A 15,039-nucleotide genomic window follows, 5' to 3' on the forward strand; every position below is an offset into this window, starting at 1 on the left:
TGCAGGGGCTACTCTTCGTTGCTGTGTGCAGGCTTCTCATTGTGGTGGCTTCTCTTGTTGCGGAGCACAGGCTCTAGGCGCAGGGTCTTCAGTAGTTGTGGCGCAGGGGCTCAGTTGCTCTGCGGCATGTGGGATCTTCCCGGAGCAGGGTTCGAACCCATGTCCCCTGCGTTGGCAGGCGGATTCCTAACCACTGCGCCACCAGGCAAGTCCCAAGAATTCTAATTTTTAAAATTGCTTTAATACAGTATTTAAATTTCTAATTTTTACATATTTAAAAAGGTAATAAGTTCACATTCTTCAAAAATCAAAAACTATGAATAAAAAGTGTACAATAAAAAAAAATCCCTTCTTTTATGTCTCTCTTCTACTCAGCCTCTAGCCCCCTTTCTTGCCACACACACAATATAAATTATTGGTTTCTCATTAGTATATATTTTAATTGAAGAAATATGGGGAACTATTTCTAACCTGGATTGGGATTTTTAAGTGGTAAAAGATCTGGGAATAGAAAACAAAATTTTTATAAGGTTTTGTAAAGGAATTCATTTAGCATCAGCATAGTGACAAGATTTGGGAAACTGCTAGAAGAAGCTGGAGTGGGAGTAGGAAAGAAGGGTGCTAATTAATGCCTGTCTTCTGCTTTTTGCCCCTTGGCCCACCGCGCCTCATTCTTCTCTCTTTATTGTGAATACTGACCATTATCTTCTCAGGGAATTTAAGATATGTTCTTTCTTTTTTTTTTTTTAAATACCTTCTTTGAATATTGTTTTCCATTATGGTTTATCATAGGATATTGAATATAGTTCCCTGTGCTATACAGCAGGACCTTGTTGTTTATCCATCCTCTATATAAAAGCTTACATCTGCTAACCCCAACCTCCCACTCCATCCCTCCCCCAAGCCCCTCCCCCTTGGCAACCACCAGTCTGTTCTCTATGTCCGTGATTCTGTTTCATAGATAGGTTCATTTGTCTCATTTTAGATTCCACATATAAGTGATATCATATGGTATTTGTCTTTCTCTTTCTGACTTACTTAGTATGATAATCTCTAGTTGCATCCATGTTGCTGCAAATGACATTATTTCATTCTTTTTCATGGCTGAGTAGTATTCCACTGTATATATGTACCATGTCTTCTTTTTCCATTCATCTGTTGATGGACATTTAGGTTGTTTCCATGTCTTGGCTATTGTGAATAGTGCTGCTCTGAACATAGGGGTGCATGTATCTTTTTGAATTATAGTTTTGTCTGGATATATGCCCAGAAGTGGGATTGCTGGATCTTAATGGTAATTCTATTTTTAGTTTCCTGAGGAACCACCATACTGTTTTCCACAGTGGCTGCACCAACTTACATTCCCACCAACAGTGTAGGAGGATTCCATTTTCTCCACACCCTCTCCAGCATTTATTTGTACACTTTTTAATGATGGCTATTCTGACCAGCGTGAGGTGGTACCTCATTGCAGTTTTGATTTGCACTTCTCTAATAATTACCAATGTTGAGCATCTTTTCATGTACCTATTGGCCATCTGTATTTCTTCTTTGGAGTAATGTCTATTTAGGTCCTCTGCCCATTTTTCTGTTGAGTTGTTTGTTTTATTGTTGTTGAGTTGTATGAGCTGTTTGTATATTTTGGAATCCCTTGTCATTCACATCGTTTGCAAATATTTTCTCCCATTCTGTAGGTTGTCTTTTTGTTTTGTTTATGGTTTCCTTTGCTGTACAAAAGCTTGTACATTTGATTAGGTCCCATTTATTTTTGTTTTTATTTCTGTTGCCTTGGGAGACTGACCTAAGAAAACATTGGTACGATTTATGTCATAGAATGTCTTGCCTATGATCTCTTTTAGGAGTTTTATGGTGTCTTGTCTTATGTTTAAGTCTTTAAGCCATTTTGAGTTTATTTTTGTGAATGGTGAGCGGGTGTGACAAGGTGCAGCTGTACAGCTTCCCCAATACCACTTGCTGAAGAGACTGTAGGGAATTTAAGATATGTTCTTGATGAGAAACAAAAACAAAAAAGCAAAAGCCTTAAAGAGAAAGCCTCTGCTTTCAACATATTATTTAATAAGCAATATTTAAATTTACCTCTTTATATAAATATAAGGTAGAGGGAAGGCTAATGATACTGTTTCAAACTTATGTACATCTTAATTTCTAGTTAAAGTCTACAAGTTGAATTGAAGGAAAAAACCAAGATAAATAGATTGACTTTATAATGATGTCTGTAATCACTAATAAAGACAGAACTGGCATGAACCCTTAGGCTAAATAACTGGTACAAGGTTGAAACTTCAGCAAATAAAAGGAGAAATTGTCAAAAAGAATAAAAGTAAGATTTTTTAGCATAATTTTCTCAATCCTTAATAGATCTAATAGACAAAACTAAGATGTAGAAGATCTGAGTAAATAATACGTTCACTCTCTATGCATTAGAATATTTATCAAAATTGACCATATACTAGTTAGGTTACAAAAGAAAATCTCAGATTACAAAAAGTAGAAATAGACTAAAGGTTAACATTCATTATCCTCAGTGCTATAAATATAGAAATTGGTAGTACAGTTGGAAACAAAAATTCAGGAATTTAATATAATTGTATATAGTTCTTGGCCAAAAGAAGTGAAATTCCAGTTACACGCTATTTAGAAAATAATGAGAATGTAAGAACGAATCAAAACCTATTTGATATGGTCAAAAGTACTCTAAGGAAAACATTTTCATTATTTAACCTTTATGAAATTGAGTATTCAACTGAAATCAGAAAAAAAAATGAAGCCCTAAAAGAACGGAGAAATTAATGAATGAGAAAATCTATAAATTCTATAATATCCCAATATGATCTATGTTATTTTAGAACATTTCAAAGAGATGTAAAGTTTATCCTTGAGGATACATGTTCAAACACAGCCAGGAAAATTCTGTGAAAGAGTGTTGAGTAGGAATTTTCCTGACCAGACGTTAAGTATTATAAAGCTGTAGTAATTAAAGCCGTGATACTCATGCCAAACTAGGCAGAAAATTTTAACATGAGAGTCAAGAGATAGTTCCCAAATATATAAAATTTGTTACATGATAAAGGTGACAATTTTGTATTAGTGAGAAAGAGGTAGTTGAGTCAGTAAATGATGGTGTCTGGTCATTTTAGAGAAAGTTGTTTTCTATCCTCACACTCTAATCCCTGTAGATCAAAGATAAAAAGAAAAAAAGTAGCAGAAAAAAATTGTTGGTAAATATTTCCTTAACGTTGGGCTTAAGAAGGACACCAGAGGTAGAAACCATTTTTTTAAAAAAAGTCATGACTACTGAAAATTCTTTGAAAAATTTCTGTATGTTAGTATGAGCAGCAGTATAGATTAATATACTCGCATACACTACGTGGAAGTTGCAATTGGTGTATCATTCCGGTTAAGATAAGTTTTGCTGTGGCAACGTAGACCCTCAGAAACCTCAGTGCCTTAAACCAAGGCTTATTATTCAAGCTACACGTCCATTAGGGCTGTGTTCCATGTCCTTCTCACGTTAGGACCTAAGCTGCTAGGACGTCCACTATACGGAATACTGCCATCATTGTGTGGAAGGTAAAAAAAAACTCTAGAGCTGCAGTGTCCACTACAGTAGCCACTAGCTATGTATGGCTCTTTAAATTAATTAATATTTAAAATTTTTAAAAATTCATTTTCTCAGCCATTTTAGGCACATTTCAAGTACTCAGTAGCTACGTGTGGTTAGTGGCTACCATATTGGATGATGCAGATACAGAACATTTTTATCATCACAGAAAGTTCTGTTGGACAGTGCCACCCTAGAAAGTCTTACACTAACAATGAAGTGCTCCAGCTTAGAAATGACACAGGTCACTTCTTTCACAAGTCACTGATTAGAACTAGTCAAATGGCTTCACCCAGCCATGACAGGCCAGAAAGTGTGGTCCTTCTGTGTGTGTAGTAAGTGGAGAGAAGAACTGCTTGATGTACAGCACTAGTAACTATCACAGTGGTGTAGCCTTTTCAGAGGGCAGTTGGAAATACGTATTTTTCTAAAAAACAAAACCCTTAAAAATGTTTATGCCCTTCGATCCTGTAATTTCATTTCCAAGAACACATTCCACAGAAATAATTGGGCAGTGCAGGTATTTTTTTACAATAACCTGGTATATTAATTTCTGGAAAAGTCAAAAGCTAGAACTAGGCTTATAGAAGAAATAGAGTTGGAACAGAAGAATCAAAACCCATGCAACCTTGAAAACAAAGCAATACCCAAAACAGTGACAATCCTAGTAAAAATACTAACACCTGAGATCTTCACTGGTACCCAGTATCATTCGGTGTTGTGTAGCCACGAACCCTGGGTTTGTGCTTCCTTGAAGGTAAATATGAGGGTGTTTATTTTCAATAGATACTTTTCATTAAAATTAAAAATTTGATCTGGCTTTTTCAATAAAAAAGTATCATATCACTTACATGTGGAATCTAAACAATAAACTAGTGAATATCACAAAAGAAGAAACAGACTCACAGATATAGAGAACAAACTAGTGGTTACCAGTGGTGAGAAGGAAGGGAGGAGAGGCAAGATAAGGGTAGGGGATTAAGAGGTACAGACTACTGTGTATAAAATAAATAAGCTACAAGGATATGTTGTACACACAGGAAGTATAGCCAATATTTTATAGTAACTATAAATGGAATATAACCTTTAAATATTGTGAATCACTATGTTGTGTACCTGAAATTTATACAATATTGTACATCAACTATACCTCAATAAAAAATTATAATAATAACAAAAAAGTATTTTTAAGCTTGGGGGAGATGCCTTGGCAGCTCTTTTGCCTGCACTCTCAGCTTCACCAGATAGTTTAGTGTTATAGTCAGCACAGCAGTTCTTAAAGCAGCGCTCTGAGGGAAGGCGTTTCTGCGGGCTAAGGCTTTTTCTTTGTGAGGAAGTTTGCTCCTAATCATTTAAAAGATAACATTAACATACTGGGAAAAAAATCACATAATTAATCTTTTTTACTAGTTGTGTATGAGCTAATTTGTGTTAGAAAAGTACACATTGTACCAGAACAGATTTTGCAAGAATGTAAGAGAATGTCCATCGATAAGGAAGGGATGGTGTTATTTATTGTACCACCACACAATAGAATACCATATATCCATTAAAATTATATAGGTTTACATTTGTTGGCATGGAAATATATCTAAATATGTTAAGTGAGATGAACGGATGATAAAATAGCACCTAAAATATGTATTTACATACACATTAAGAGAAGTTTAAAAAATACTAAATTTTTTTAAAGTTTTGTGTTTTAATAGGTAACATAGTCACATATTTCACAACTATAATATACACAGGGTGTTTTGTAAAAAGCCCAAATCTTAACAGTGGTAAATTCCAGGTTGATTATTTATTTAGCAAATATTTTTAATACTAAGTACAGTCAGGCATTGTGCTAGGAACTATAAATGTAGAGGAAAAAAGGATAGACACAGTCCTTACCCTTTTAGGGCTCATAATCTAGATGGAAAGCAGTTCTTGAATAACTAATACTAAAGTATAATGACCGTTATGATGTAAGGAATTTTGTAAACATGACAGTGCCACTTAACTCAGCCTAGATGTTGAGAAAGGCCTCCCTAAATAATTAATGTTTAAGCTGAGAGTTGAAGGATGAGTAGAACCTCCAGTTTCATCAGTTTTCAATTTGTGTCCGTGAGAACTGAAAAAGGTAATGTCCGCTTAAACTCTTTGAAAGCAGTAAAGGGCAATAAAATATTTAAGTTGTTTCTGTGTTGACAAGAAGGAATGACTGAACCATTGACTTATGATCTCATCAAACTTTTGTCAGAAAAATTTATCTTCACAGAGAAGTAAACTTAATTAGTAACATATGTGGGGGAACCACTTCTATTATGTTTAAAGTCTAAGCACAGACTTGGAGAAATGTAGTAAGTGGACATATAGGAAGTACACTTGTGGTTGGCTAGAGTCTCCAATTGGAACTGATATATTAGACCCAGCCTTCTAGAAAGCTACTCTTCAGCATGGCGGATCCCTGTAGGAATTTGACCTGTTTAGAATGGGGTATGAATCCTTCCTTATTGCCACAGAGTCACCGCCCATGGGGACCATGTCTGTAGACTCTTTACCCGGTCATGCATTCCATTAGGGCCTCTTAGATGTGAGGTGATACGGGGGAAAACTTCAAGCAGCTTATACTGGACATGACTGCCTTCCAAACTTTATCTCCTAAAGCTGGGTTAAGTAAAAAGGCTGTCACATATTTTGTTCTGGCCACCCAATGCTGGGTACTGTTCTAGTCTGGCATCATTGTTCTCACTTCATCTTCAGATAGAGCCCGCTTACTTCTTAGGCAGATTTCCTCAAAATGCTGAATGAATGAATGAGTGCTTGTTGACTGGAATCTTCAATTTCCTGACTTCTGTATCTTCATGTCTTCCTTCTTGGTCTGCCCCTTTAGTTCTCTAAATGTTAGTTTCCTTCTTCCTCCCCTTTCTTTGTAAATTTCTTGAGACCCTCAAGGCAGACTTTCCTTTAGTTCTGAAGAGAAGCTTCTTTCATTAAACAGGCTTCCTGTGTTTTTTTTCTACTTCCTGTCTGAAAGTGAATTATATTAATTCAGTTTGTTTTCACTCTAACCTTATTTGTGAGGAAATGGAGATTATAGCAATCAAGTACTGAAAAATTCCATTTTTAGTACCTTATACTCTGAAGTGAATGTTCTGTTTGTAAGTGTTTGAGTTTATCCTAGTCATAGCAGAAGTAAAGATTTTTAAATATGGAAAGGAACATGTATAAAATTATGGAAGAAATTATAGAGTATCTTTGTTGACTACAATGGAATTAAGTTAGAAACCAGTAACAATAAGATGTCTAGGAAAACCCCAAGTATTTGGAAATTCAAATAACCTATGTGTCAAAGAAAATGACAAGGGAAATTAGAAAATATTTTGAATTGAATAAAAAGGAAAACAGTACATATCAAAATGTCTGAGATATAGGTAAAGCAGGGCTTAGAGGGAAATTTGTAGCTGTGTACGTGATTATAGTAGAAAGAAGAAGGGATCTGAATGAATAATTTATGTGCCATCTTAAGCTAGAAAAAGAAGAGCAAAACAGGTCCAAAGTAAGTCAAAGGAAAGAAATAATAAATATATGAGCAGAAATCAATGAAATAAAAAATAAACATGAGAAAATATTAATAAAGCCAAAAGCTGGTTCTCTGAAAGATAATAAAATTGACAGATCCTTAGCTGGATTGATCAAGAAAAAACACAAATCTCCAACATCAGGAATGAAAGAAAGGTTATCACTACAGATCCTGCACACATTTAAAGATTAATAGGCCATTACAGACAACTTTATGCCAACAAATTTGACAACTTAAGAGAACAATTTCCTTGAGAAATACAATTTACCAAAATTGGTATAGGAAGTAATAGGAAGTCCAAGTAGCCCTATATCTATTAAACATTCCCCCAGAGAAAGCCCAACACCCAGATGTTTTCACTGCTGATTTCTATCAAACATTCAAGGAAGAAATGACACCGATTTTACATAACTTTTTCAGAAAATAGAGGAGTAGGGACCAGTGACCAATTTGTTCTGAGGCCAGCATAACTCTGATATCAAAACCTGACAAATACTCATGAAAAAAGAAAATCAGCGACTCACAAACATAGGTGCAAAAATCCTTGACAAAATATTAGCAAATTGAATCTAACAGTATATAAAAAGGATAGTACATCTGACCAACAGGAGTTTATCCCAGGAAAGAAAAGTTATTTTAATATTCAGAAGTTTATGCTAGCCACCATATTAACAAATTTGAAAACTGTTTTGAGATTTGAAAACATCTCAATTGAAGCAGAAAAAGCATTTAACAAAATCCAACTTCCGTTCATGATAAAAATTGCTAACTAGACATAGAAGGGAACTTAGCCTCAGAAAGGGTACCTAACAGAAAAACCTACGGGCAGCATCGTACTTACAGAACAAGGCTTATGTGCCTGCTCTCACCAGGGTTAAACACTGTCTTATAGTCCTACCGTTAAAATAAGGCAAGAAAAAAGTAAAAGGCATCAAGATTGAGGAGGAAATGAAATTGTTCATATTTTGTTTAGGTAGAAAAACTCAAGGAATCTACAGAATAACTACTACAACCAATAAATGAAGTTAGCTATTATACTTCTTTATATTCAAAATAAATAATGAAAAAAAGAAAAATTTAAGATTTCTATTTACAAATATAGCTGTCCTCCAGTATCCACAGGTTTGCTTTCCAGTTTCAGTTACCTGCAGTTCGAAAATATTAAATAGAAAATTCTAGAAATAAATAATTCATAAGTTTTAAATTGCTCGCTGTTCTGAGTAACGTGATGAAATCCTGCCGTCCCACCTGGGAAGTGAATCATCGCTTTGTCCGGCATATCCTGCCCGTTAGTCACTCTGTAGCCATCTCGGTTATCAGATGACTGTTGCCAGTATGGCAGTGCTCGAGTTCAAGTGAACCTTATTTTACTTAATAATGGCCCCAAAGTGAGAGAGTAGTGATGCTGGGAATTCAGATGCGCCGAAGAGAAGCCATAAAGTGCTTCTTTTAAGTGAAAAGGTGACAGTTCTCCACTTAATAAAGAAAGAAAAAAAATCATATGCCGAGGTTGCTGAGATCTACAGTAAGGACGAATCTTCTGTCCATGTAATTGTGAAGAAGGAAAAAGAAGTTTATCCTAGTTTTGCTGTTACGCCTCAAACTGCAAAAGTTATGGCCATAGTGTGTGATAAGTGCATAGTTAAGAAGAAAAAGGCATCAAATTTGTACAATAAGATAATTTTGAGACAGAAGGAGAGACCACATTCACATAACTTTTATGACAGTTTATTGTTATAATTGTTCTATTTTATTATGTTGTTGTTAATCTCTTGTAGTGCCTAATTTATGAATTAAGCTTTATCATAGGTGTGTATGTATAGGAAAAAAAATAGTATAGATATGGTTCGGTACTATCCATAGTTTTCAGGCATCCACTGGGGATCTTGGAATGTATCCCCCAGGTATAAGGGGAGACTGCTATACCAAAAAGCATAAAATATTCAAGAATAAATTTAGCAAAAAGTCCAATACCTCTTTATTGAACACCATAAAGCTTCACTGAGAGAATTAAATAAGATATTAAGTAAATGGAGAGATCATGATTGTGGATTGACAGACACAGTACTGTTTAGATGTTAATTCTTCCCAAACTGATCTAGAGATTCAGTCCAATCCCAATCAAAATTCTAGTTGGCCTTTTCATTGAAATTGACAAGTTGACTCTATAACATTTAAATGGAAATGTGAGTGGACCTATGTCATTCCTGGGCAGAGAAGCTTTAAGAGCCACTATGTGATTCCACTCTCCCTTTTCCCTGATTTAGCAATCATAAAAGCAAAGAAGTGGTAATTCTCTCAGCTGAAAGACAGCATAGTTTGAAAAATAAAGAAACTGAGGCACAGAGATTGTGATCTGCTCAAGGTCACACAGCTTGCACATGTCTTTGAACCCGGGCAAGGCAATCTGGCTCCAGAGTCTGTACTCCAGACATCCACAATCTATGTTCCTACCCCTTTCTAAGAGAATTGCTGTTTCTCTACACCCTTGCCAACTGACTAGCTTTTTGAATATTTAGCAATCTGAGAGGGAAAGACTCTTTTTACAAGGCTAAGTGTATTTTTCATGTTTACTGGCTATATTTATTAACCTTTAAAAACCTGTTAACTAACTTGCTCGTTGTTCTTTGGGTTGTTTGCCTTTCTTAGTGGTTTCTGGTGCTTGCCCTTATGACCATCTTGCCTGTATTTTACTTGTTTCAGTGACTGACCCTGAGGCCTGTTATATTGGCACTGAGCCCTGGAAACCTAAGGAAGCTCTGGAGGAGAATGGTATTATTACTGACAAGGCAGACATATTTGCCTTTGGCCTTACTCTGTGGGAAATGATGACTTTATCTATTCCACACATTAGTCTTCCAGATGATGATGATGATGAAGGTATAACTGCATATTTTTAACATAAATCCCAATCTCTTCAGTTTGAACTAAAGAATAGCTTATAAAATTATATTTTCTCTATTAAGTTAAAATTTAAAAGAGCAATTAGTTTGATTTAGTGGCACAAGATGTAGGTTATATTAATACTGATGATTAATTTGGTACCATCCTGGTTTAATCTCATACAAATGAGATGTAGAGTAAATGAGAATAGGGAGGTAAATTGAGAAAATCCAGAGGAGCAAAAAGTTACCTTAAAAACTCCCCTTGCCTGAGAAAATGATTGGAAAGTTACAACAGTAAGAGGGTTGGGGTCAATAACCTTTAAATCCCCGACAGGGACCTCCCTGGAGGTCCAGTGGTTAAGACTCCGTGCTTCCACTGCAGGGGGCACAGGTTAGATTCCTGGTCGGGGAACTAAGATCCCACATGCCACATGTGCGGCCAAAAAAAAAAAAAAAATTCCCTGACAGTAGCTAATCTACACCATGGCAGGACAATTGAAGAGACTGCCTGTGTAAAATGAAAAGCATATTGGATGATGAATTCTTATTTCCGGAGAGTGAATTTGAGCAGTCGCTAAGCTTTTCCATGATTTAAAGTGATTTTGTTTCAATCTCCAACTCCTTCACGAGCAGATAAAACTTTTGATGAAAGTGACTTTGATGATGAAGCATACTATGCAGCCTTGGGAACGAGGCCTCCTGTTAATATGGAAGAACTGGACGAATCGTACCAGAAAGTAATTGAGCTCTTCTCTGTATGCACTAATGAAGACCCGAAAGATCGCCCTTCTGCTGCGCACGTCGTTGACGCTTTGGAAATGGATGTCCTGTGATCACCTCATGCTCGTGACTGCCGGAGCTTCAAGTGTAGCTTGTGTGTATAGCTGTTCTGTTTACCATAATACATTTATATAGTTATTATGATGGCCCATAATTATTAGACTTTTCAGAAGTGGCCATTTTAGGACCATAGATAGCACCTTTTTAACATTTGAACGACTATTTCTATTATAAAGGTATTTCGTGTATGCTTATGCTAATAAGCATTTGAGATTGTAGGTTTTCTATAAAGTTTAAGAAACTAGCTACTCAAGTATTTGAACTTGTTTATACAGATTTAAAATAAATTGCTGTAAACTCTAACATTAATTTGGATTGAGTGACTGTTACTTTTCTTAATGATCTTTCTCAGATATTCTCTATTTTAATGGATCTATTGAAATTAGCACTTTGTGTATTACAAAATAGGTCTACATTTGCTTATCTTTTAAAACATTAAACCTTTTGCTGGCCTTTCTTGGCTGATGTGCTTATTAAATAAGGTCACTGAGACCAGAGACCTGGGATATGGCTCAAAAGAGTAGTAGCTCCTTGGATATTTCTAAACATTTTTGGTTGAGGCTTTTCTTGCTCTCTTGGCTCCAGCCATATCTTTGGGTTTTGCTTTAATTTATTAAATGTATTTTCTGTACTGATATCTTTAAAATTTTTTTTATTTACTAGTCTGTACTTAAGCATATCACAGTATTGGTGTAAAAATAATAAAACTCTAATAGAACAATATAGAGTAAAGAACACTTTAGTTACCAGAAGGTTTATTATCTTATTTGGTACTCCTTTGATTTGAATGTTGTCATTAAACTTACTGAGTGAAAGTGAGTAGGCTTCTTTCTCTTTCTTGGCCTTATTTTGTTAATCTGTAAAATGAGGGTGATTTGAATCGTTAGTTTCTATCTGTGAGCCACAGCTCCCTGAGATTTTTCAGTTATTGAATTGTGCTTGTGAATCTAGGTGGTATGCGTAGACTAAAAATTACTGTCACATGGGGGATCTTAGATTAAGAACCACTGCCCTCTGAGATTTAAACAATTCTGGAATTCAATGGAGGGTTCCTTTTAGTATGAGATTGTACCAAGCAGTACTATACAGATCATTAATGGCTTATCTTCTATCAAAATAACATTAAAGTGCCAAGAAAGTAAATGGAAAACCGACTGATTTATGGAAAAATTTTACTTATGTACACTTTTGCATCCTGACATCAGTTATCCTGACTAACTTATATGTTGTGTTGCTTCTCACTAGGTCTGCCAAGCTGACAAAGGAGTTGCTCTCTCTTAGCCTGTTCTCATGAACTGTAACGTTCTTTTTAATACATAAACAAATACTTTTCCTTGAATAATTGTTTCCGGTTCCTATAGTTGGAATATCTAAATGGAAACAAACTAACACCCAAGGACTGGGGGTGCAAATTCATAGCACTTGTCTGTGGCAGACGCTACCAAGTGATCCCAGCCTGCTTTTCCCTCTGAGTCTGGATAGGGCCTTGAGACCCTCAGCACAAGGTTGCAGAGATTTTACTACCAATGGAAAGAAAACTTTTACAATTCTTGTTCTGGAACTTGCTCTTGAAGTCTCTTCTTAAGTTACCTTCTTTTTTTGGTCATTTGCTTCATTCTCAGGAAAAATTTACGTGTGACTGGGTTGAGGATGTAGCAGTACTAATCTTTTTGCTGAATTAATTATAATTGGCAAATCAAAACAGACTTCTCTGAAGTAGCTTTCTCACCTCCCAGACAAAGGCCTCCAGGAACCTGTTTGTACCTCTATAAAACGGAGATAATAAGCACTTGCTTAAGAAATGTAGAGGACTGTTCTTTCATGCCTCATGGTACCTACTTAATCTACAATTTGTTGATTAAAATAAAATTAGAGCTGACTTTTAAATAACAAAAATACTATATATAAAAACTTGTGGCATGCAGCTGAAGTTGTCCTTAGAGAGATTTATAGTCTTAAATGCTATATTAGGAAAGAAAGGCTGAAAAATCAGCTAAGAATCTAGGAAAAACAAAGTAAGGCTCCCTTCCAATGGAAAGAAATGAGCAAAAATTTTAAAACAAAACCTATCATAGAAAATAGAAAACAAACATATAGTAGGATCAACAATGCCAAAAGTTGGGTCTTTGAAAATATAAATAAAATTGATAAGCCCTAGCAAGACTTATATAGAGAGCAAAAAAGACATGTCATAAATTAAAAAGGAAACATCACTGCAGATCCTGTAGCTATCCAGCCTCATTCATGAACACATGAAAATTCGCAAACAAAATATTAGTAAACCAAAACCAGTAACATAAAAAGGAAAAACTTCATCAAGACCAAGTTGGGTCTATTTCAGGAAGGCTAGGTTGATTTAATATTTAAGGAACAATGTAATCCCCATATTAACAAGAAAAATCAAAAGATGGAATAAAAATGTTGATAGAATCCAATATCTCTTCAAGATGTTTAAAAGCATCTTAGAAAACTGGGACTAGAGAGGAACTTCCTTAATGTAAGAAAGGGTGTCCATATCTAGCAAGGAAGCTATAGTAAACATCATTTTATAGTAGCTATGGATTGAAAGTTTGTGTTCCACTGAAAGTCATATATTGAAGCCTAATCCCCACTGTGATGGTATCTGGAAGTGGGGCCTTTGGAAGGTGATTAGGCCATGAGGGTGACCCTCATGAATGGGAATCGTGCCCTTAGAGATGTGAAATAAAATTCATATTTTATGGCAAGATAAAAATTTAAACATAAAAAAATGTCCTCTGCCCTTTGGCCTCCTCTGTCCCCTCCACTGCGCACTGTGTACCTGCATTATGCATCGACCAAACCTCCCCCATCAGCAGAAATACCTGCTCAGCCATAAAGAGCAACATTCTCCAGGCATCAACAAGACAACTCCTTAAAAGATAACATTCCTTCCTGATGTTGTAAGGGGCCACGAGGACACTTAGATCTGGATTTTGTAAACTGTCAATAATATTTAATGTAGAGACCTCTGTCTGAAAAAACTTTTATAACTGTGTTTTGACTTCTAACAGATGGTACAGTTCTTGGAACTTTCTGAGATGCTGTTTCCGGGGTTATAATCCTCAATTTGGGTCCAATAAAGTTTTCCATTTCTTTCTTAGATCGGCTGATTAACTTTGTCTTCATGCCTGGCATAGCTGGCAGGATATCAGAGATACCCATCAGAGGGCACCTGGAGTCTACCCAGTACCAGCGTTCGGTACCAGCATGGGCCCATTGAGCCCCACAGACTTCTCGGTACTCCTCAGGTGTTCCAGTGAGTTCTCCTGATATCTGGATTTTATTGTTTGAGTGAGGATCCTGAAAATTTTATTTGAGCTGTTTCACTTAAGCCTTGGGCCTTACGGGGCACCAGTGCATTTCCTAGGCAGGACACAGAGGCTCTGGGCAAGAGGCCCAGGGAAACATAGGTGGCTGGGTTTTTGTTAAATTTGACTTAAATCGAAAAAAATGAGTTGATATATGGTCTGAACAAAACTTTTGCTAGTGAAATGAGAGACTGAATTAGTCATCTCTGAAGAATAAGGAAGACCCACAACAACCATTAAATAAATACTGCTCATCCGGGGGACATGACAGAGGATGATAATCTAGTGCTCTGAGCACACATGGCGGTTTTAGACTGTCACAGGGAGAAACCAAGCCACATAAAAGAAGTCAAACTGACCCAAGGGTAACTCCCTGGGGTGCTAGACTCAGAAGCACAGTGTCCTCAGAAAGTTGTTCAAATTATACCTCATATCTCATATCTGAATTAGGCTACCAAATTAATAGTGGGAATTGTGCCTCAATGGCCAAACAGGTCCCATGCAAACAGCCACCTATGGGAATACCAGCTGGGTTTATGTATGCTTGCAAGTGCTCAAATGGGAGCTAAAGGAAATTGGGCCCTGAAGTGGCCAAGTTGGGGTTCTGCTGGCACTCCCAAACAATTTTGAGTGCACAGTTAAAGCCAGCAGTCTTCTGGATCTGTGCCTGCAGGGTCTACTGGAAACAACAGTGGTAAGTGTTTTTCTCTTTTCTATAATTAGATTAGCAGGGAAAAATTTGTTAGGCTAGCTCCTTGGATCTTTTGAATTGGAGAAACTTCTAAATTGTTAAAATTT

The 15,039-nt window shown here is 36.2% G+C and overlaps 1 protein-coding gene across 1 annotated transcript in view; it reads left to right on the plus strand.

Moving 5' to 3' along the window:
• Nucleotides 1-11,731, plus strand: part of PBK (PDZ binding kinase) — a 30,420-nt gene extending 18,689 nt beyond the window's left edge. Inside the window, exons 7-8 of the mRNA XM_007192725.2 lie at nt 9,891-10,067; nt 10,706-11,731. Of these exons, the coding sequence (XP_007192787.1) occupies nt 9,891-10,067; nt 10,706-10,905 (377 nt within the window). The 3' untranslated portion in view covers nt 10,906-11,731. The remainder of the gene's footprint in view (nt 1-9,890; nt 10,068-10,705) is intronic.
• Nucleotides 11,732-15,039: the final 3,308 nt, after the last annotated feature.

Source organism: Balaenoptera acutorostrata, chromosome 6 (assembly GCF_949987535.1).
Source record: "Balaenoptera acutorostrata chromosome 6, mBalAcu1.1, whole genome shotgun sequence".
NCBI classification, from domain to species: Eukaryota; Metazoa; Chordata; class Mammalia; order Artiodactyla; family Balaenopteridae; genus Balaenoptera; species Balaenoptera acutorostrata.